General features: G+C 40.5%; 1 protein-coding gene across 1 annotated transcript in view; it reads right to left on the reverse strand.

Moving 5' to 3' along the window:
• The window catches only part of Cadps (calcium dependent secretion activator), a 468,098-nt gene that overhangs the window by 131,845 nt on the left and 312,710 nt on the right, over positions 1 to 23,543 (reverse strand). Inside the window, 2 exon segments of the mRNA XM_048801213.1 lie at positions 10,133 to 10,320; positions 13,787 to 13,923. Of these exon segments, the coding sequence (XP_048657170.1) occupies positions 10,133 to 10,320; positions 13,787 to 13,923 (325 nt within the window).

A 23,543-nucleotide genomic window follows, 5' to 3' on the forward strand; every position in this document is an offset into this window, starting at 1 on the left:
GAACCACTGCTTGGGTCCTGCTTCTTGCTCTTTGGTGACTGCCTTAATTCCAGTTTTCTGCTCCTTTCCTTGGAGATACTTGGCAATCATCCCGATCAACTAGCTTTTGCTTAGATTATCCAGAATTCCTTTCTGTTACTGATGTAAGTCCCCAAAGCACACATTCCCTCCTTCCCTAGGCACCTGAGTTTTACTAGACCCGTGGACGTCTTTGAATCTAGCTTTAGGAACAAGCACGCACACCACGTCCACACAGCCCCTGGTCTCTGGTTCCACCTAACTGCACACTGGCTAACAACTCACTTCTTGTATATCATGATCCTGCAAACTTGAGACAATATGCAGGTCAAGCGCCGTCATTTTTGGAGCCTGGCTGAAGACCGGAAGGTCTTCCACCTGGAGGCCATCTCTGGAGCCAGAAGTGGGTCTCTCAGGCCCCAGCAGACTATATCGCATGTGACACGGCGGGCATCTCCGGAATCCACCTTTCAAGTTTTCGGCAAACCATTTTCTCACTGTCCTTCACAAAGTTGACATTTTCGGCAGCACGATAGGAAAGATGTCACGTCGGCTGCTCTTCAAGTTCTTGTCACAGTGGTTAGCACCAGTTCTGTCATCTTCACTCTCCTCACAGTCTCCCATCTTGAGCCATGTCACAAATGATAATACATCTGGAGTTGCAGTTTTCTTTCTTTCTTTCCTTCTTCTTTTTTTTTTTTTTTGGTCCAATTGAAACTATCAGAACCCAGCTCCCCAATCCGTTGTGTTACTGGTTTTGCAAACTATTTTCCCTTTACCTCTAATGCTTCTGACTTGAGCTTATTAATGAATGACTATTGTAGGATTAATTCAATAGAGCTGAAGCTCTGTATGCAAAACATTAATTTTGATTTTGATATTTGAGATTAAGCATGAACAAGGAATTCCAGCTGCGGTGTGTTTTTAAAAACAATCTGACTTTTCTGGTTCATTAGATGGTGGTTACACACCCACAGGAGTACACAGGATTCCTAGCACTGGATTTTTCCTGCAAGCATGGTTTTCTACATCATGCTGAAATCTGGGTCACAGAACCCTCTTTTGTAAGGTAAGATGTCTTTTCAAGAAGGTCGGAGCCAGGCGCAATGGCGCACACCTGTAATCCCAGTAGCTCAGGAGGCTGAGGCAGGAGGATCGCAAGTTCAAAGCCAGCCTCAACAAAAGTGACATGCTAAGCAACCCAGTGAGACCCTGTCTCTAAATAAAATATAAAAAAGGGCTGGGGATGGGGCTCAGTGGTGGAGTGTCCCTGAGTTCAATCCCCGGTACACCCCCCACCACAAAAGAAGGCTGGGATGCAAAATTAATTCCAAGCTTACAGTGATTGACATCTTCTGATATTGCATCTATTTGGTGATATAGCACAAAATCCAGGTGTGAAAAGAAATGCATGAATTCAACAGAAGAGGAAGGAGCGTCTGGCCCACCGCTCTGCATACAACCAGCTTTAAGCCTCTGATCGCTCCCAACGAGGGGTAAAACTCCAGCTGAAGAGAGAGTATAGTTCCATTTCCAAATGCAAATGTCCACATATGTTGGTGAGGCACTGTAAACATGATATATTCTCTCTCTCCAAATGGATGCATGCCTGCAGACCGCATTATGGATCCATGAAAATGTCCTTAAACAAGCATGATAACTGAATCCTACTTGCTACTAAATTGTTCCAGAAACACGAGAGCTTAAAGGGCCAGAGCGGGACAGAATATCTTACGTATTCCTCTTAAGGTTCTTTAAACAGGACATTTACATGAAATGTTCTTAAACCTTGACTTGTTTTAAACATTTGCTTCTCCTGGCAACACTTTATCCCTACTTTTTTTTTTTTGTTTGAGAGATACAATTGAATTTAATCCCAGTGTGGAATATTTCTCTTTGTTTCTTTCAAGCAGTTAATAACTACAAATTCAAGTTCACACCAAAGCATTATCCTCTCCAAAGGAGACATCCCCGCTTGCTCATCTGGATGGTTTGTATAATTCTGGGTTAATTATGAATTATAATTAGGGCTCTCGAAAGCCAGAGTCACCACTGCATTATGAAAGCCAGCCTTACCCCTACCCTCTCCTTTCCTTCCAGTCTGTGCCCTTTTCTAATTATGCCCCGACGCCCTGGGGCTCAGACACGCTGCTAAAACAAATATATCAAAGTGTTTCTATCATGACGAGTAAGACAGGAAGCAACAACACGAAATTTCTACACCATTGTAAGTGTTCCTTGTAACTCCTTAGGGTTGGCTATTAGTCAGTTTTTAAAAAGAGTCTTGGAGAGACCTAAATTCAACTGGTAAGGTCTTTTCTAACCTGTTCACAGTTTAGCCAAATAGGCAGTTACAACCCCGACAGAGGGAGAGGGTTCATGTACTCTGTTATCATCAGACCAGAGGTGTTCAGAAGTTTCTCCCTAATGAACAGTCACAAAGAATACAGATGCTTTTGGTGTAAAGACATTAATCAGAGGGGCTCAGGGGTGGTCCAGGTACTGAATGAAGTGAGACCCCAACAGATGATTTGAGAAATAATATAAAATGCAGGAAAGGATGCCATTTCCAAAATCGCATGGATCAATTTGGACCAATTTTCGAAACTGCATTAATCAGTTTGGATCAATTTCCAAAATTGGTACTACAAGTATTTTTCCATTTGGGGAATAAAAGGAGAGGGGACGGATTTCTTTATTCCTAGGTAAATATATATAACTAGGCTTTACTTTCCACTTTGAAGTTTCACCCTCTGTTGGACTGAGTGGTCAGAACAGTAATATGAATGGTTTTTTGGTATCTCATTCATGCTGATGTGGTGGGACCTCTCAATATATGCTTTTGTACCAATGATTTCAATGACCACAGGTTGAAGACACATTGGTGGAATCTGAGACGAAAGATACACATTACTAGTTTGCTATGGGCCAGAAAGACTGAGCAAATGGGAGCGATAATTCAGCACATTTCACAAGATTTCATGTCTGAGTAGGAAAAACCTGCTGTTCTCATAGGGGGAAGTTTCCTCCAGGAAGCGAGTCACATGGTTTCAAAGGAGACATGCTCTAAAAGGGAACTTCTCTGAGGATATCTTGGATGCCTATTTTTATTTGAAATGGGTTTGGAAGCTTTCTTCCTCTCGTACAAATAAATACTCCCTATTAGACCTAGTTGGCTCTTTAGAATCTAGACAGCAAGGGTGACCATGACCAAGACCAACACCTGCCCACAGCTGGAGGGCCAGTCAGAGATGCACTCATGTTCACAGGGCAGCAAACCTTGCGATGGTGCATAACATGAGACCAAGAGTGTGGGGGTTTATTATTATGCCCCACTTATGCCTGCCTGCTACAGCATGTGCTCCATTGAGAGAGAAAACACAGCTATCCCTACAACACTGTTTAAATTAAAAAAAAATTATTGGTTCTTATTAGCAGTTTTTGTTTTTCTCTCCAAGGGAAATAGAGTTAAAAGGCACCAGACGCAATGCCTCTGTGTGTGTGTGTGTGTGTGTGTGTGTGTGTGTGTGTGAGAGAGAGAGAGAGAGAGAGAGAGAGAGATTAGAATGGAATATATATTTTATTCATTTACTGTTAAATAGACATCCACAAAAAAATAAAGAGCCACTATGTGACATGAACTTGGAGTGAGGGCCAAGAGCTGGAGCAAGGACATGGCAAATAAGCCACTTTTATGGTGCAGGGAACTGAAGATAGAGATCTAAAGTGTGGTCATGGCAAAAGAGACAGGAAGAAATGGAGGCACCTGTGAGATACGCAACAGTGTTGACGGGGTGTAGTGATTGAAAGTGACCTACTGCAGAGGGAGGAGGCGTCCAAGGTGGCTTCTGAGTTTCTCTCTTGGGCAAGTGGATAAAGGAACCGCTTATTTACTTAGGGATCTTGCCAGAGTGACAGAGGGGTGGAGCAAATTCCATGTGATGGTTTTAAATCCTGACCCATTAGGGCTCGCTTGGTGTCTGAACATGGGCAGCACCGTGTCTCCAAATGAATTTCTCCAAAGAATCTTTGGACACATTTGCAGAGATTTTTGAGAAACGATTTTTAAGAATGTGTGCCCTCTTACATCTGCTTGCAGACTCATTAATCTATGCAGCTTATTTTGGATTGGGGCGGTTGGCATTATGGATTTGTTAATTGCTGATACAATGTACTTTCTACGCAGGCCATATGTGAAGAGCAGCACTGGCATTCAAGAAAATGTTAAATAATAATGTAAATGAGAAAAATTTCCAATCCCAATAATCAAGGGATCCAAGGAACATTGACGCACGGTGGTGCAGTCCCCGGAGCTGTTTGATTGCCTTGTCACTGTGGGACAGTGACCAAAGAGATGCTAATCTAAATGTCATCTAGAAAGAATACTAAAAATATTATGGTGAAAATTAAGTACTGCAACCTTAGGAGCTGATTTCAAAATGAGTAGATAGAGCAATTTACATCTGTGGATTCGATGATCGCCAAAGGCAACCGGCTGAACATGCGCACATGTTGCTTTTCTGTCCCTCTCTCTTTTGAGAAAATGGGTTTAAAGAATTGGCCCAAACGAATGTTCCCTCAATCAACGAGTTTTCAACTTTGTTATATATTAGGATCGTCTGTGATTTTAAATTCACGATGCGTAGGCCGCATCCCAGATGAGCGAAATCAGAATCTCTGCAGGCGGGGCCCAGGCGTCTGAATTTTTACACCCATCCTACCCCACCAGGTGATTCAAATATGCAGCCCAGTTGAACAACCAACACCTCAAAGAGGTATGATCCAAAGAACAAATGTCTTAGAATTGTAGGGTGGTATTAAAAGCACAGATTCCTGGCTCCTTGTGAAACCAACGGAATCAAATTATTTGAGGATAGGACCCAATATTTTGAATTTTAACAAACCCTCCATTGGACTGGTGTGCATGCTACTACTGCATAAACAGAATATCAGTAGGGGTATCTATTATACTTTCAGATGAAAGAAAAACAAAATCTATGGAAAAGGGTAAAAATTTAGCCCAGGGGATTGAATCCAGGGGTGCTGAACAACTGAGCCCCATCCCCAGCCCTTTTTATATTTTATTTAGAGACAGGGGTCTCACTGATTTACTTAGGGCCTTGCTAAGTTGCTGAGGCTGGCTTTGAACTCGCCATTCTCCTGCTTCAGCCTCTCAAACTGCTAGGATTATAGGCATGCACCACTGCATCTGGTGGGAGTTGGATTTTAAAGTGTTTCCAGGTGTTTCTTTACCTTAGTACTACTGACATTTGGGGCCTTGTTTGCAGGAACTCTCTTGTGCATTACATAGGATGTATAACAATATCCCCATGACCCTCACCTATTAGATGATAATAGTATAATGTGGCAATCCAAACTGTCTCCAGTCCTGTCAAAAGTCCTCTGGGGGAAAAATCACCCCCAAGTTGAGAAGCACTTTCTTAAAAGACATCAAATATGTGGATGGGTTCATATTGTCTCGTGCTTATAATTATGATATAACTCCTACAAGAAAATTTTAGATGTCCAAGGGATATTAAGATACTAAATCTGCTCATTTTACAGATGAGAAAACTGAGGCACAGAAATAAGACAGAGCACTCCTGAATTTAAGAAGAATAGTTTCAGCCAGGCATGGTAGCACAAGCCTGTAATCCCAGTGGCTTGGGAGGCTGAGGCAAAAGGATCATGAGTTCAAAGCCATCCTCCGCAACTTAGCGAGGCCCTGAACAATTCAGCAAGACCCTGTCTCCAAATAAAATGCAAAAAAGGTCTGGGATGTGGCTCAGTGGTTAAGCATCCCTGGGTTCAATCCCTGGTACCAAAAAAAGAAAACAGTTTCTGACATTCAGGTCTTCAGAATTTTAGTGCTGATACAATGAAAGGAAGAAGAGCAGTGGACTTAGGATATCTGGGTCACCATTTAAATTTACAGATGCTCAGGGTTATCATTTGCAAAACGGATGCAAAAATGACTAACCTGGGAATTTGACAGCAAGTGAGAGAATGTTTGAAAGTACCCTGTAAACTGTAAGGCGGTCACACAACTGATACTGAATATTATGATTTCTTCATTTAAAAAATGCAGTGCAAACATAGATCCTGAAATACACGTAAAGCCTGTCAAAGTACCAGTGGAGATCCATTTGGCTAGTTTTTCATGGCCTAGCAAATAGGTCAGGCTTGAGCAAGTGTTGCTTTTCGACTTTCTTGCTCTGCCTGGATGTTGATCCTTCCAAAAGCAGAACCTTGGACAGCAGCCAGGCCTGCTCCCTCTAGAGACTCCTGATTCTGCCAGGCCTGACCATCAGGCACCTACAATTTCTCTTACTGCTTGCATTGACTGTTGCCTTGCAGTCTGACTCTCACAGTGGAACCCAAACAGAAACCGCATGTCACCCACGTCCTTTTACATGGCCATGAAGGAAATGGGTGGCCACATGGAATTAGGGTTTTCTTTGGCCTTCACTGTGGGACCTGCATACACTGATGGACAGCATGCCATGTGCCTTCAAAAGCAAATGTTTCCATTTTCATTTGCTCTGCTACAAGTGAACTATATGCATTTCAGGGCTTATATTCAGTGAACACATTTATATTGAAGCATAAGAATATGTGTTGGTGAATTTAGGGCAGCTTGGCAGTGCTAGGAGCAGAATCATTAGTTCTAAAACCACCATGACAAAACTTTAAAGCGTCCATATTCATTGGGGGTGAGGGGAAGGTAAAGGACATACGGAACACCATGAAAATAATAAGTATGTCTAAAAGGGAAAAAAAAAGTCGCTAATGTATCAGCTAAGAAAGAAAGAATTCCTGACGGACACAGGAAATAGCACCAAGGTAAACAAACCTTTAGAACTTAGAAATACCTCAATATATAACTGATTCTACTAATAATCATTAATTTACGGATAGGCTTTATTTTGTGTCAATGTTATAAATCATTATTTAAGGGCTGGGGATGTGGCTCAGTGAAAAAGTGCCTGCCTAGCATGCGTGAGGCTCTGGAGTCTATCCCTAGCACTGCAAAAATATAAATAAAGATATACAATAGTGCTTCCTGCTTTGTGTAGGTACCTGTGAGTAAATAAGCAAAAAAGAAAAAAAAAATCATTATTTGAGACAGGTTTCATTTCTGGGAGATGATTTTGGAATTGAGGAGGGTTTGGTGAAAATGATAGAGATGCTATAAAAGTACAGGCCTATTTGATGCCAATCCATTTTATCTGCTCCTTAAACATAATTTCAAAATTACAAGCATGGGTTGCTTATTATGAATGACTTGGTAAGGTACCAGGTCCCTAACTAGATGCCACTAAAAAAGCAATCTGACTCATAATTCTGTTTACATATTGCTCAATTAGTCTTTTCAATATGTACATGTTTTAAAAGTCACTAAACACCTGACTCAAATTCAGTCCCAATGCACAATGTTCTTGCTCACTGATAGAGTCGTTTTTTTTTTTTTTCTTTTTGAAAAGCACCTTTGAAAACCCTTAAAGCAACAGAGACTTCAGGAATACACGAAACTTGCTGTTTGCAAAGGCAGAAGTGACATCATGGATGGAAGGACGGGGAAAGGTCAAAGACATTGCAAAGCCCAAGCCATAGCACACATAACTTCTTACCTTTTGATCTCCTGAGTTGTCTGGATTTTGGACTCTTTTTTCCTTTTGGATTCTCTTTTGGTATCTTTTTTAGTCTCTGGTTCAGGTTGGGAGGGAGTTTTGCTCCCCGCAGAGTCTGCATTTGACAGCAGCCCACTAAGGTACACATGCATTTGTTGACTTTTGCGAAGGGGTGGTTGAACAATGAGGCATGCAGAGTGTGGCCAGCCACAGGAGAATCAAGGGCACACAAACATGCACCAACAAAAGAAAGAAAGAAAGAGAAGGATGCATCAAAAAGCAAAAGCAAACGCATTTAAACTAAAATAATAAGCAAAAAAAAAAAGATGCAAACTTGCATAAGGAAAATCAGAACTGAAAAGAAAATAAGAAATCCAAAACTGTTTCCATGACAAGATGTATAAACCTAACTGTGAATCAAGTGGCAGTCTTACAATATGAAATCCAGACAATGTGTATCATAATTCATGATGATGTTTACCAGGGAGTTTACAAAAACACTTCATTATTTTATAACACTTTCTTATTCAGTAACATATGTAGAATACAGTGTGACAACCCGGAGAATATAATGCAACTTCTCTCTCTCTCTCTCTCTCTCTCTTTAAAGAATTCAGTCCAAGAGGCTGTAACAGATAGTCATCAAAGTGTACATATTTATAAAAAGCAGAATTATGCACAGATACACCCCAGGTATCAGAGTTTTCGAGAGTATCTTTTATGCAAATAAAAGGTCATTGGCGGTGCTATGGAATCTTGTAACAACAGGAGTTGAAGGTACCCCTGTTGCCTGTTAAATATTCAAACCTACAATGCTATTGTTATGCAGTTCTAAATGTTGAAGTTACATTTCATAAAAATCTACCAGCACCATAGGAAAGAAAAGCACAGAACAAACCCAACTGATAATTTAGAGTTGTGGCATGAGTAAAGATGAGCACACACTCAGATCTGATTTGAAAGAAAGGTCGTCCATTCTGGATCCTCCCCCAGGTTGGACTTCCCTGAACCACTATATTTTTCATTGAAGGATGATTTTCCAGAGCCACTTGCTCTCCCTGGGTGCACCTCCCCTGGCTGTTGGTTGGGGTGCTTTGGGATATAGTAGGCTTATCTTTATACTAATGTGACGCTATATACATTGGGATGTTAAACTGGCTGTGGCAGTGTGGAAATTTATTCCATGTCTCCAGAGCCAAATGGCAATGTTCTTAAATTATTTGCTTCTTTGCATTTTTTTTTTTTTCAGAACATGGATCTTTCCTTCCAGGAGCTGGGCAAGGTCTAAAGAAAGAGTACTTAGTACAGAGTCAGGAGACTAGACGTTCTGGGCTCATCTGTAAAATCTATAATGTGACTGTGATCTCTAAAGCTCTTCCCACCTCCAGGGAACGTGGTAAGTGTCGTCGGCATCTCCGCCTTCCGGCTTTACCTAGCTTGCTTCAGCTCCTGCAATGTGCCCGCCTCCCTCCTTGCCTGGGACAGTTGTACATGCTGTTCCTTTTATCTGGAACCACTCAACTCCTACACACGATTCAGTTCTCAGCTCCAACATCATTTCCTCAGAGAGGTCCCCCCTCCCTCTACCATCCTGCCACTCCATCTGAGTCATGTTCCTGCTTCCATTTGACCGTGGAATTTTCTTCTTTGTCTTCTGAGGACCCATCCTCATGGAGCCCTGCCCTGGTCGGGTGCCTCATTTTGACTCATCATTGATACCGAATGTGTACCAGAGAGTCTGACACGAAGTAATCACCAAACACTCATGGAAGGAACAGTGGTAACAACAAAGACAAACATTTGTTAAGCTCTTGCTGCGTTCTGGGCATATTGCTGAGCTTTCTATAGCCACCAGTGTCCTCTCAACAACCCTCTGAGGATGCTCTCATTTCCATTTCACAGATGAGAAAACCGTGGCACTGAGGGGGTTATTACCAAGGAGACTCATTGCTAGTGAAAAGAGGAGCCATGATCTGAACTCAGAATGGTCTTACTTCAGAGGTCACCCAAGAAGACCTGTTTGGCTGGGTGCAGTGGTGCACACCTATAATCCCAGCGGCTCAGGAGGCTGAGGCAGGAGGATCACGAGTTCAAAGCCAGCCTCAGCAAAAGTGAGGTGCTAAGCAACTGAGTGAGACCCTGTCTCTAAATAAAATACAAAATAGGGCTGGGGGTATGGCTCAGTGGTTGAGTGCCCCTGAGTTCAATCCCCAGTACCCCGCCCCCCCGCAAAAAATGAAGACCTGTTTGCCATTTTTTTAAAAATAGTCTTATAGTCTTTCCAAAGGAGAAGAAACTAAATTAGACCTTTATGTTCTGTGTGTTGTAGGTGTCGTGTGTGCATGTGTGTGCTCCCCTTGCTACTGAGGGATTGGGGATGGACAGACAGTTAGGGATGGTTGTCAAAGCAAGGCCAGTGCCCAATCACTGCCGGTTCCACTTTCCTTCCGCTTTTTGATCAGCATCACCAGAATCGTGCTTACCTGTTCCCGTGGACGTGCGATGCACAGAAGGCAAAGCTGTAGTGAAGAAGGGTGGGGTCGATCATGGCGCCGTTTTCTGCCCGTTCAAGCAAGTCTCTGAGGTAGCAGAGATGTCGGTGACACCCTCGCACTCCATTTCGGGCGCAGTATTCGTCTAATACAAACACCTGGCCAGGACTGAACCAGCCCTGTGGGGGGAATGAAGGAAAGACTTTCTTTTAAATACAGGTTGTTTCCTGGAGAACTGATAGAGTTGAGAGTGGCTGGGGAAGGAGTTTAAAAATCAGCTCCCTGATTGCTTACTGAGTGTCAGCTGCTGTGCTCAACACATTGTGTGTACTACGTGTTTTAATTCCCCCCCCAAACCTATAAGGTAGACTCTGTTATCCCTCTTATACGGACAGGAAAACAGAGCAGAGAGGACATGGGATTTCCTGATAAGTGGGTGAGCTGTATTAGCAGATAGTATGATTGAAACCCAGGGCTCTACCACTAGACCATGGGCTGAGCAAAATCTTGATTGCTGGTAAGAGAAAATCATAACATGAATGCCTTAAATTAGTTAGTGCTTTATGCTGGACAAAGAACTTTCCATTGAGCTCTCTAGCAACCTGGTGAAGTAGATACAGCATGCTGATCTTCGTTTTATAGGTAACATAATGGAAATCCGGGTTAAGTAACTCACATAGATATTACGAAACAGAAACAGGACTCAAATTCAGTTCTATCTTATTCCAAGTCTTCTACTTCCTTAATCCAGAACGTGAAGAAATATTAGAGTTGCCCTTATATATATATGGGGGCCTCATTAATCCTTGCATTTTAGAAGAATATTCTTAAAATCTTAAAATGAAGTTAATAACCGAATTCTCCAAAGAGATAGCATGACTATGTTGTTGTTTTTTTTTTTTTTTGCAGTTGTAAATCAGAAATGATTCAGTTAAACTGAGAGGAACTTCTTGTGTCCTGGTTTCCAGTCCCCTGCCCCCTGCCCCCACCGTAATTGTCTTATTATAATGCATTTGCCCTAAGACCAGCTGAGACTCTGCTATCAAAGAAAATGCAGATGTGGTCTCTGACTTAGATGGGGTGGCATGATGGGGTAGAAGTTACTACCTCTGTCATGGGCTTAAGAGAACAGGTACTCAGAAAGGACAAATGTGTGCAGCTCAAGGTCATCCTTGGGCTGAGCCTGAATGAAATCACTGTTTCTGGTTTCAGTGCTGGCTGAGCAAGAAATAAACCGATTCAGGAAGTGCTTGGTAAATTGGGAATTTAGGACTGTTTTAAATCTGAACTTCCTTTTTACTTTGAGGGTCTTCTCTGAGTTGTATTTTGAGTGTTGCTCCATCTTGGGAGAGAAAGGGCAAGAGGAGAAAGAGACTAGGAGAGAGGAGAGGACAGAGAAGTGCGGCGAAGGGGGCCTTTGTGACCCTCCAGTCTTGCATTAGGGATCTGGGGGAATCTTCGATTGACAACATGCAGCTTAGAGAGATGCATCCAACGAAAGACGGCATCTTTCCTACTTCAAATTATAAGTTACTGCAGAGGGCGGGAGAGTAGTCGAGGCAATGGGCTGCCCCTATAGGCAACTTCTTTGCCACTCCATCTGCTACCCCAAATGCTAAATCTTAGAAACAACACTGCTGTGAAAGATTAAAATATATTTTCTACGACTCAGATGACACCAAGTCTTTTGTAGATGCCAAAATAGCTGCTTTGAAAAGAGTTGAAGAAATATCAATTAGGAACTGAGTCGAAGACACAGAAAAATTTATGTATCCCTGCTGGTCGGTCTCCAAAACCAACTGAAAAAAAAAAAAAGACTGTAATAATGAGAAAATGGAATATATAGAAGTGGGAGATAAAGTTCTTTTAATTTCTGTTATTTTCTGAAACTCTGGAACGATGATTAATAGATATAGGTATATAAATGGGGGGAGAAGGCTATTTTACTCTATTCATAAATGATTTTGGATTTTGGACCCTATTTTTAAGCCGATAATGACTAATGGAAACAAGCTTCAATATTTCATGTTTCTTTTTGGTTTAATTTTTTTTAAAGAGGGCATTGCTAATTTTCCTTTGTAGTAAATTTCAAAACAAAAGAAAATTGTTTTAAATAACGGCAATGTGGAGAAAAAAAATCTTGAAAATTATATACTTAAAAAAAGTCCCTCAAGAGAAAGAGAATTATACATAACAGGCAATAATTTAAGTGCAGAGGCACATTCTTACAAGTTTCATAAGTGCAATTTATAATTACATAATTGCAATTTATAATTTGTAAGCTACATAATAGTAGGAAACGCATTTGAGAAAAATTGCCTTGCAATGCTAGGTAAACTTTTTTTCCCCCTTGAAGTCAAAGTAATATGTTCTTTTCCAAATTGGCAAAGTTCAGAGCCTTCTGATAAAGGGATTCTAAACCTGAGATAATCAACATTTCATTTATGAGACATGCATTAATAAATTATTCCACAGAATCCCATTTCTATTTTTAAGATGATTTTTACCCTTTATATATTATATATTGGCTTCTGGAACCAAAAAAAACCCAAAAAACCAAAACCCAAAGAAACAAAAAAAAAAAAAAAAAGGAATTTGAAATATAAATTATTCAGCATACAGTGAAGATATAACTTAGATTTTTTTTCCCACCCTTTGAGGGATTTTTTTTATGGTGCATTAGAAATTTGAAATCAATAGTGTGTTAGCTTGCTTGATTAATTATACCATATTAATACTATGAAGACACGTTGACTTCAGTGTTTGGATTTAGGGATGAGAGTTTTCTTGTGTATGAAGTCGTTCTCATCGTTTCCCCCTCATCTTTCCCATCTATAAAGTGGGATTCCTAGCCTTTACCTTTTAGAAATGAAGTAATAATTGAGGGTTTGCAGAAGGAAGTAAACCCGAGTCTTTTTTAGGCTTTTGAATTTGATAGTTTAAAGCCAAAAATGTATCTTCAGAAATCCAAAAGAGACATAATAGCATTCCCTTGAATTTAACTAATTTAAACCTAGGTTTAAAATAGGATTTTAGAAAATGTTGAGACTCCTGCTGGTTAGCTGGATTTCCAAATTTCTAATGCACCATAAAAAATTCCCTCAAAGGGTAGGGAAAAAAAAGACTCTGAATATTATGAAGAAAAAAGGAAAGACACCCAAACAAACAAACCCCCGTCAATAAAGGCTTATGGAGAGTGGAATTTATTTGTTGAATCGTTTCAATCTTTAAAAGAGACACAGTAAAGAGTCTATTTCTTTTTGAGATAGGAGCACCAGGTCTGGGCTAGGAAGCGAGGGACATCTTAAACTCTAAGATAAGGAGGCAATTTTTGCAAGTTCTCCAGTAGCAGGTGCCAAACTCGATTACCCCCCTCCGGAATATTTCTCATGTAGCAGCTGAAAAGTGGGGAAGCTATGAAGGGGAAGCTGGGGACTTGGACGTGTCTCTTCTGAGAACTTCCTGCCGCTCAGTCTTGTTTCTTGGTAAGTTAAACTATCTCAACCCCAGGAAATGGAGAACACATTTGCAATTGTTAAAGCCATTCCATCATGGAGAAAAGAGCTTCTGACATAAAGGTAGAGAAAAATTTCATTAAAAAAAAAGCTATGTTTAAAGTGCTGTAAGACCAAAGAAGATACTTGCCAGGCAAGAATAGGAATCATTAAGTCTGTGATCCAAAGTAAGGCGCTGTACCATCTCAAAGAGGGAAGCGTGGTCAAAGTTACAGGGGTTGGAAGAGATAAATTCATCCATGCCATGCTTTTGGGCTCTATCTGCGTCTGTTCATTTATACATGTAGAGAGAGACACAATTTAGAGAAACACATCACATTTTCTTTGACATTTCAAATACACAGGAATTCACTAGGCATTACAAACATTAGCTGCTTCCCCGGTACCTCCCACCAACATCCCAAGATATATATATATATCTATTTACCTCCCATTGTCAACTTGCATCACTTAACTGGTTAAGTTTACTGCATGTAGGCAAAAAATATATTGGCATCAACATGTTTATCAAATGATCACAATGCCAGTGCACTCATGTTCTTTAAAAACTAAACACGAGATTGGAACTTCGCCTGCATTCCACCAAAACACTGAAAGCAGATCGGATCTTTGCTAAAACCGCCTATTTAGCTGCATAGGTTTTGAATAGATTCTGCCATTCCAGCGGTTATGTCTAGAGCAATTTCTCTACAATTATTGGGATTCTCTGGACAAAAAGGGTTTCTGCTGATTTTCAGCAAAGTGACGAGATTTGGGTCCTCCCCTTCCAAATCCCCATGGCCAATTTGGTGTAGCATTAAAAGGTTTGAGTCCCCACCCTCCAAAATTAAAAACTAAAAGAATGGAAAGGAAAAGAAAAAAGAAAAAGAAAAAGATTTTTTTTTCATTGAAACCTGGAGGGTTAAACTAAATGGGAATTTAGTTTGTGACAGCCAAGGGCATTGCTTTATAGTGTGCTTCGTCTGTGAGCAAAGCTTATGAAAGAGACAAACAGAAATTTACTCAGCGAGGGCTATGATCTGCCATTTATTGTGAATTAATTGTCTCAATGTATTCACACTTTTCCTCACAGGGCTGTAGGCAAAACCTCCTAAGGGCTAACTAATTAATCCCAACACGTGGAACTAACATATACTACCCTCCACTGGCAATGTAACTCGGAGGATTCAACTGGAGTGCCACCAAGCAAATCGTAAGGAGGTAGAATGAAGAAGGTCTTTTCCGTTAAAGGAAATCGGCTCATTCCACCTCATCTGCACTCGGTCTCCTGATATGCAGACTACGAAGAAAAATAATCTCATATCAAACGGAGCAAGATTTTATTCATCTCCTCGAATGCAACATTTTACTCGAGTACGGGGACCTGCCAGGAACCAGCAATCCTATCGGGGCAAGGGGAAAATCAATTTCTGACTTGGAAGGGTGTTTGAATAATATTTTCATGTGTGGTCTCTGCTTCAGGCAGTTTTTTTTCCCCCCTATCTGTCTCCCATGCTTGGGGTTTGGCTGTAAGCTGGGTTACGGTGACAGCGTGACTCTAATGCGATGATTTCTCCACTTATTGATTTGGGGTATTGTTCAAACCTAAATGCATGGCGTGGGAGATTTACACCCTCTTATGTTGGATTTTTAAAATCTTCTGTCATATTTCTGAGAAGCAGCAGTGGTCAGTGTTTGAACGAGATGTGTTGTTTATGCCCAAGACACACAAAAAAGCCTCGATTTCCAGAAGGCAAGTTGAAGAATGTGTATTTTAACAGCCAAATCGCTCCATTAAAATGATAAAACACAAGCTTTTGGAAGAGCTATCGCATGGGCAGGAATTCTATTAGAGAATCTGCGAGAATCGTCTTTGCTGTGTTAACTGCCTTAGATTCGATCTCAGGAAAGTGCTTTCCAGCTGAGGTTGGGTGCTTCGCCTGGGAAGATCACTTCTGTTTTGTTTGTTGCTTGGTCTTGAAACATTTCCCTTCTGATTTGGAATAGTCAGGAAGGTGGTGCTGGGCTGGGCTTGGCTGGGCTGGGGGCAATCTAAATGCTTCCAGTGCCTGGATGTGCAAGTATCTTAAACCTGCTCCAACTTGAGGTCTCTCCCCTGACATGAGGACTCTGGTGCTATCTAGGTGGCTCTTCTCCATCTCCTCCAACAGATTCTGCCCTCCACCTCTGCCCTCCACCCTGTGCGTCCTAGGGCAACTTAATTCAGGAAAAAAAAAAAAAAAAACTAAGCGTGGGGTGTGCAGGATGCTCATCCTGCTAGGTCCTCATAAAAAAGCCTCATCCACCCCCTGCCTCCCGATTTTAACAGGCAGATCAGGCAGTTTGGCTAGCATTGGCTTCTTGCTCTCGGATTTCACGGATGAGGCTGCAAGCTGACAAAATCGACCGGGGCCTCACTTTGCCAGTTTGGCTTGGCTAATTTATCGCTCTTCAATGATGACGGTACAACTGGTCATTTAGCTCAGAGAGAAGGGGCCTCTTTTGTGACTGTGAAAAAATATGGCCCACGTTTCAAGTGTTTTGCTCTTTGTTGATCTATTAAAACCTCTTGAAAACTTTGCTGATGACCTATTTTGCCTTTCGGGCCACTTAGGAAATGGATCTGAAAAGGCAATTTGGCTCTTCTAGGGAGACCTGGCTACAAACCCACTCCCCACCCCTCTACCCATCCCAAGGGCTCAATGAAGACAGCTTCACTCTGCTAATACTTGGCTAGGAGCGAGTCTTAAGCACGATTTTCTTTTCTACTAATGTTTCAAACAGGCTTACAGAAAAATGCGTATCAAATTAGCATTTTTTTTCAGATAATAACTCTATTGAAATAAAACTTCCTGCAGGGCGCGATGGCACATGCCCACAATCCCAGCAACCTGGGAGTCTGAGGCAGGAGGGTGATGAGTTCAAAGCCAGCCTCAGCAACTTAGTAAAGCCCTCGGTAACTTACCAAGACCCTGCCTCCAAAGATAAGAAGGGCTGGGCATGTGGCTCAGTGGTTCGGTGCCCCTGGGTTTAATCCCCAATATATATATGAAATAAATCTTCCTTTTTCCCTTCTTTCTCTCTTTCCTTTTCCTCCTGATTCACGTGGGGAATGAACTTGAATTGAGGAGGTCTGGGTTCTTGCGAACTGTTTTTAAATAATTGTCGGGTGCTGGTTGAACTGTTTCTCTTCTCAGCCTTGGTTTCCTTGCGTGTAAGAGGAGTTGACCTTTCAGTTTCCCTTCTGCTGTCGCAGACAGTAGTTTAAGGATCCTCAAGATCCTTTGCATACCTGGGGATGTGGGAGAGCTTAAGGCAGTAGAATTTCCAGCAAGCAAAACGAGCAGCCCCTGGATTTTTGCTTGCACAAAATTATCATTTACTCAGACTTAGGCTTATTATTTTAATTGTTCCAATAACTCAAGAGTACTTAAAAGGGTGACGGGCTCCTGGGACATCCTGAAGATTTCTCTGAGTTTATTATAATCTAAAAAAAAAAGGGGGAGAATAGACCAGGAATGCTATTTCAAGGTATAAGTGAAAGGGATCCGATTGTTATTGTTAAGCAGGGATTTCAGTATTTTGTTGTTGTTGTTGTTCTCCGCTATATTCTTAGCACCTAGCATAGTACCTGGCACATAGTAGGTACTTTTGTTTTTGTTTTTGGTATCAGGGATTGAACCCAGCGATGCTTAATCACTGAGCCCCACCCCCAGCCCCTTTTTCATATTTTATTTAGAGACAGGGTCTCACAGAGTTGCTTCGTGCCTTGCTGAGTTGCTGAGGCTGGCTTTGAATTTATGATTCTCCTGCCTCAGTCTCCCTAACTGTTGGGATTACTAGTAGGTCCATATTTGTTAAAACAGGGAATTTATTTCATCAAAATAAACAAATTCACCCTATCAGTAAATGTTTTCTATCTCATGATTTTATGGAATATTGTTACATTAACTAGTTAGGAACAGTGTATTTTCTAGGAGATAGATAGCAAGGAGGTAAGTGGGAGAGCTTAGGAATATCACAAAGACTGGAGCTGAAGGCTAGATCTGCCAGTACTGGGTATGTGGTGTGAGGCAGTTGCTTAATGTTTCTGAGTCTACTTGTCCCCATGGGTGAGTGGAAGACAGTGTTCAAGCCTACCATGGAGCGTGTTGATGGGATCTCATAAGAAGTGCCTGGAAGTCACCTGGCACATACTAGCTGCTCAATAAATGTTAGTTAGGTGTAATCAGGCAGGCTTCTTGGTGCTTGCAAAGGCACTTGTTTTAAGTTGCTCATGAGCCAAAGATGACTCTGCCTTATGGCTAATGTTCCATCTTTCCTTACTTCTTGAATCATTTCTGGGAAGCTGGATTTCCTTTCCAATCTCTCTGCTTTGTGGATGCGCTCTGCCCCTGTATAACCAATTCCTATGTCCTGTCTCTGAGTTGTTGCTGGGTTGTGTTCCAGTTTCTCTGTGATGAGGACAGAGGCACACAGTTGAACACCTTGGTAGATAATGCATTCCTCAAGGGCAGTTTCCAACCTGGGGGTTCCCCTGTGAGCTTCTAGAACAGAGAGTCCTCAGGAGGTGGTTATTAACTCACTGACTCCGACACCTCCGTTGCAGGCAACTTCTCATTGGCTTTATTAAGGAGCCACACACATGGGGATTCAGATGGTATCTTGCAAATCCAAAAGTGGGAACATGTGCTCTTAGGGGAAAAAAAAATCTTATAGAAGGAAACAGAATTCTAGGTGCAGGTGTCTTTGGATACCATTCAGATTGTCTGCCTGTGTCTCCATACATGTCTAGGACCATATGCATTACATATGTTGTCTATTTTAAAATAAAACATTGCAGTGGTCCAGCTGTTCCAAATTCTGTTTCAAAGAACTTGTGGGCGCTTCCCAAGCAACACCATATAGTCACTCCTGCACTGTCCCAGTCTGTTCTTCTAGAGCGCTGAACATGAAAAAGCAAATGCTCTTTGAAACTTCATTTCTCCTTGTACAAATAATTGGAATTGGTGGATTCAAGAAAAAAAAACAACCCTCCAATGTTGACATTATCAGGGGAGAAAACAGCCCAGAGCAAAAGCATGAGAGAGTCAATTCCTGAATTCAGGACACAGGGATCACTTCCTTTGCCAATATTTGGCATGTGTCAAGAGAATGAAAATGAATTTGAACGTTAGGTTGAGCAAAAGAGAATCAGGAGGGTAAAGTTGCTGTTTAAAATCCCAGTGATGTTTGGATTATCTCTTGCTTTGGGAGATATGTACTCATGTTCTTTTTCATTAACATGATTTAAAAAAAAAAAGAAATCAAGAATTGACTGCACTTTAAGAACCAATTTTTAACTTTTACCTTTTCCAGTCCTGGCTTTAGGAAGTAGTTCTCAAGTCTGGCTTTGTCTGCAAGGGTTCCAAATGATCCAAAAGTGGCCTAGGCTCTGTAGCAGAGTATAATCAACACACTCGCCAAATAATGCTGCCGGTTTCATTTCTGGGGTTTAATTGCATGTTTAGGAGACTGACTTGTAACTAAAGCGAGTAAAATGAATATTGGTCCCTAAACTACATTAAGAACCTTAAACCTATTAATGGTATCCAGGATCCAGAACCAGAATGATGGACAGGCAGATTTATGGGGAGCAGGCACACTTTCAAATGGAAATGCATCAAAACCTTTATCCCAAGTTTTCCTGGGAACAATTTTGGTTTGATATTTAAGAAATGTGGGAGGGAAACTGGCTCCTACGGTGGAGGTGGGTGATACCATTATATATGTTTAAACTCGCATTTCATCTGCTTTGTGAAAATTCAAGTGAATGGCCCTCAACAGACCACCCTGCCATTTACGTTGCTCTGTAATTAATTATGATATTTGGGTTCATTTCATGTTCATTATTCATTTCATTTTTCCCCTCACAACTGGAAAAATATGTAATATTTTTCATGATCTCTTAAGCGCAAGTATACTCAGGTGATTTTATTTCTGATATATATATATATATATATATATATATATATATATATATACATATATATATTTAAGTAGAGTTGCAATAATGCCTATCAAATGCATGTACTTTTCTTGCAGGAATAATAGAGCTTTCAGATTTTTATTTTATTGAGACTTCTCTATTATTCTGACAGCTTAAAAACAAAAGGTCAAGTCTCCCTTTTTATTTGGTAATATCACATTTTGGAAAATTTCATGGGCTGGTGAACAAGCAATTCTACAATTGAAAATTATTAGAACTGTACTGTTAGCAAACTGTCTGAAAGAGACTCTGTTGTCTCACGAATCCCTTCCATAGTTAGCTAGAGGTAGCTGTTTTATCATCACAATTTAGAGCACGGTTAGGGCTATTGCTACTCCTGATAGATGCTAGAGGCAAGAGAAGAGCTAATGTAACTCTAAAGTCATCTGTGAACCCAAACTGCAAATTAAATGGTGACTTTGTATCTCTTTTCTTATATGGAAAATGTGTGCTTGTCATATCCGCTTGACAGTACAAGAGTGAATGTATGGTTTGGACAATAACGAACAATGACAGTAGTCAGCTTCATCAGAAGACATGGAATAAAGAAATGACAATGATTGATGGCAGTTGGCTGTTTACAGATTTTTCTAGAAGAGTTTTCCTTGGCAGAGTCAAGTCATCAGGGGATGTTGTGCTCTGCCTGAGCTCTGCACAGCAAGCAGAAGACTGGCCCTTCCAAGCCCGCTGCCCCGAGTGAGGTACACGGGGTGGACCGCTTAATTGAGAAATAACTTCATTCTTTTGCAGACTCTCTGACAAAACCAAGCTAACACAGAATGGCTGAGAGAGGATGGCGTCTTCCGAAGCTCTCAAGGGCCGTATTGCATTTTGCAGGAATCTCAGATTTAAAACTACCATGGTAATACACCCAAAGGGATAAACATGTGATGTTTCTTTTAGTGCTCATTTTTAGAATTCATTATTAGACAGTCTCTTTGAGTAAAAATCATATCAGGGATTTTTGTCAGTGATCTCAAAACAAATAAATTAGAGATTTGTCTTTTTTTTCCTGCATAATTCTTAACTTTTTCAAGTAATTTCCCTAATTGTAATTCTTACATTAGCAAATCATCATCTTCAGACCGTTTACAACATGAATGAAAGTAAATTTTTTTGCTTCACTAATTAGTAACGAATCATACTGTAAATCACTCTATGACATGAAAATGCTCAACGGATTCATGGATAGCACATTAAATGGTTCTGCAGTAGTTAACAAAGAAACAAACCTTCATTTCATATGGTCTACTTAGATCATATCCCGATGTTGGAAAAATTTTGGACCTGATTGTAGGAGTCTATCCTTTTAAAACGTCATTTATTTTAAACACTGAGAAGAAATGTGATTTACAGTGTGGTTTGGGGCCATGCAAATTAAGTTAATATTGAATTCATTCTTTGATATTTTCTTTTCTGCAACATAGCAACTGCAAGTTGACAATACAAGAAGATATAACAAAAAAAATCTCATAAGATAAATTAAAGAAAGGAATGAAGGCAAACTGGAAAATCTATGAGGATAGCAATGCATTGCGCAAATTCTCTCAAAACAGAATTCATTCAGTCATCTATTCATCCATCCTTTCATTCTCGAAAAAAAATATAGCAAAAATCCTAAATTCCCACTAAGTTCACATTCTATGGTAAGCTTTTAAAAAATGCCTCATCAGACATTCAAAAGAAAGTAAAGTGAAATTAAGTATCCGCTTGGCGTGGTGAAAAAACTCTGTCTGCTAGCCAGGGGTAGATTTATGCAAAAGAAAAGAAAAAAAAAGAAAGAAAAAAAAGGGAGAAAAAGCAAATTAAAGTAACCCAAAGAATTAGAACAAAGGAATATTATCGAATGGTCAGGAGGAATGATATGACCTACTTCATCTAAATCAGCATTCAGAATACTCAAATACATATTTGCCTGCTCTCTTGACCGATTTTTCTAGTTCCTTCTAATATCATATCTTCAGTAAACATGTTTTTGATGAGTAGCTTTTTCCTACACGTATAAAGGAATTATATGCTCTCTTTTTAAAGAGTGAAGAGAAAGATTTTTCTAAAGTTTTCAGGTATCTTTCTTTTTCTCTTACAAATGTAGTTTTAGAAATATTAACACACATACAAATGACCTTGAAAAAGTTATTGTTGTCATTGTTCTTGGGGGAGGAGCAGGATGACATTTGAGACCAGAGGTCAAAAACTCTCTCTGGCACTGTGAGATTGAAAATCCAAAGCATTCGTGACTAAGGTGCTTGGACTCCACGGAGTCCTTAATTTGCTATTTTTATGTGTGGCCGTCCCACTTAGTATAGTTCTCCTTTCAAAAATCAAACCTTTAGTCAGGTTGAAGGAATTCTTTTGTGTTCCAATGATGTGTTTCCTTTATGAATTCTATTTTGCATTTTAAAAATTTAAAATCGACTTGATGAATTGCATTGTGCATTTGGAAAATTGAACATCTTAAAAATGTACTCGACCGGTTGCATTTTGCATTTTTAAGTTTACTTTGTTCATCGTATTTTGCATTTAAAAAAAAAGTTTTGCTCCGTTAAGGTCTTCGGGTCTCCTACCCTACCTTTCCATGGTCAAGGTTTCCATAGTCACCACACCCTGGGTGCACTGACCATTCTCATCTTTGGAATTAGACAAGGAACAACAACAACAAGAACGCATTCTCCGAGTGCCAAATGATCTGTTTTCAGGCATTAAAAGCAGTCAGGTAGCTGGGAATTCCATGAAGCAAAGGCCTTAGGTGCCGTTCCACTGGGCTGTCAATTAATTATCTTGGAATGACAAAGAATTAGGAGATGCTCATGGTTGGCTTTACCCAGAGGATCACTTGATGCCAATATGCAAGCCAAGGAGAGAAGGCAATTATGCACACGTGACATGCATCCGAGTTTCAGTATGGAAGCTTACATTTCAAACCTAAGGTCAGGAAAATAACATGAAAAGTTGACTAGGAGGTCTAGACATGAGGAAGACCGGAGAGGAGAGGGGGAGAAGCACATTGCAGGCGTCAGATAATCGAGTCGGATTATCTGAGCTGTGCTAGCTACAGACGACCACTTACCCTTTTGTCCAGCTAGAAGTTAGCAGGGTAAGAAGGAACAAACCAGAATAACATAAAGACTAGCAACAGGCTCAGGAAAGCAGACAGGAGTTCTAACCTAGCAGCTAACGTTCTTGGGTTCGAGCAAAGATCAAACAAGAAAACTTCAACAGAACAAAAAAAAAAAAAAAAAAAAAAAAAAAAAAAGAAAAAGAAAAACGAAATCAACCTCCCCCAAACCAACAGTAACCCCAAGCCCCACTAATCGTAGAAGACTGTTCAAGGATTGACCAAAAAAAAAAATGAACTATTCATAGAAACATCCATCTTTGGGGCATCACGGATGTTGTTAACAGTTATTAGTGGAGAAAAATGATATTACAATAACTCAGGGTGAGTCATACATCAAATAATCATTGACCCAATGTCCAAGCTGAAAGTACCCCCTCCTGCCCACCCTTCTCCAAATGAGAACTGGGGTTCTGTTTTTCACCAACACACAATGGGTGTCTTCGTGAGCGGCCACCTGGCATAAGGAATGGTGGCTTGGCTCCATTTTTGATCTGGACATTCTCCATGGGAGCCCCATTGGCCTTAAAAACTAGAGAATTGCAAGTATTTATTTTAAAAAAGTTGGGTAACTAGGTACCAACTTATTATTATTTTTTTTAGAATTTTAACTAAAAAGGAAAAAAAATTAAATCAACAACAGACACAAAAAAACTGTAAAAGAACAAAAAAGTGTTAAAGGTTGATGGAACCCTCCCAGAATCTTTGTAGAGTCCCACACAAACGAATGAATAGCAGGATCTATTTTTTTTAAATAATTCCATA

Source organism: Marmota marmota, unplaced genomic scaffold (assembly GCF_001458135.2).
Source record: "Marmota marmota marmota unplaced genomic scaffold, marMar, whole genome shotgun sequence".
Lineage (NCBI taxonomy): Eukaryota > Metazoa > Chordata > Mammalia > Rodentia > Sciuridae > Marmota > Marmota marmota.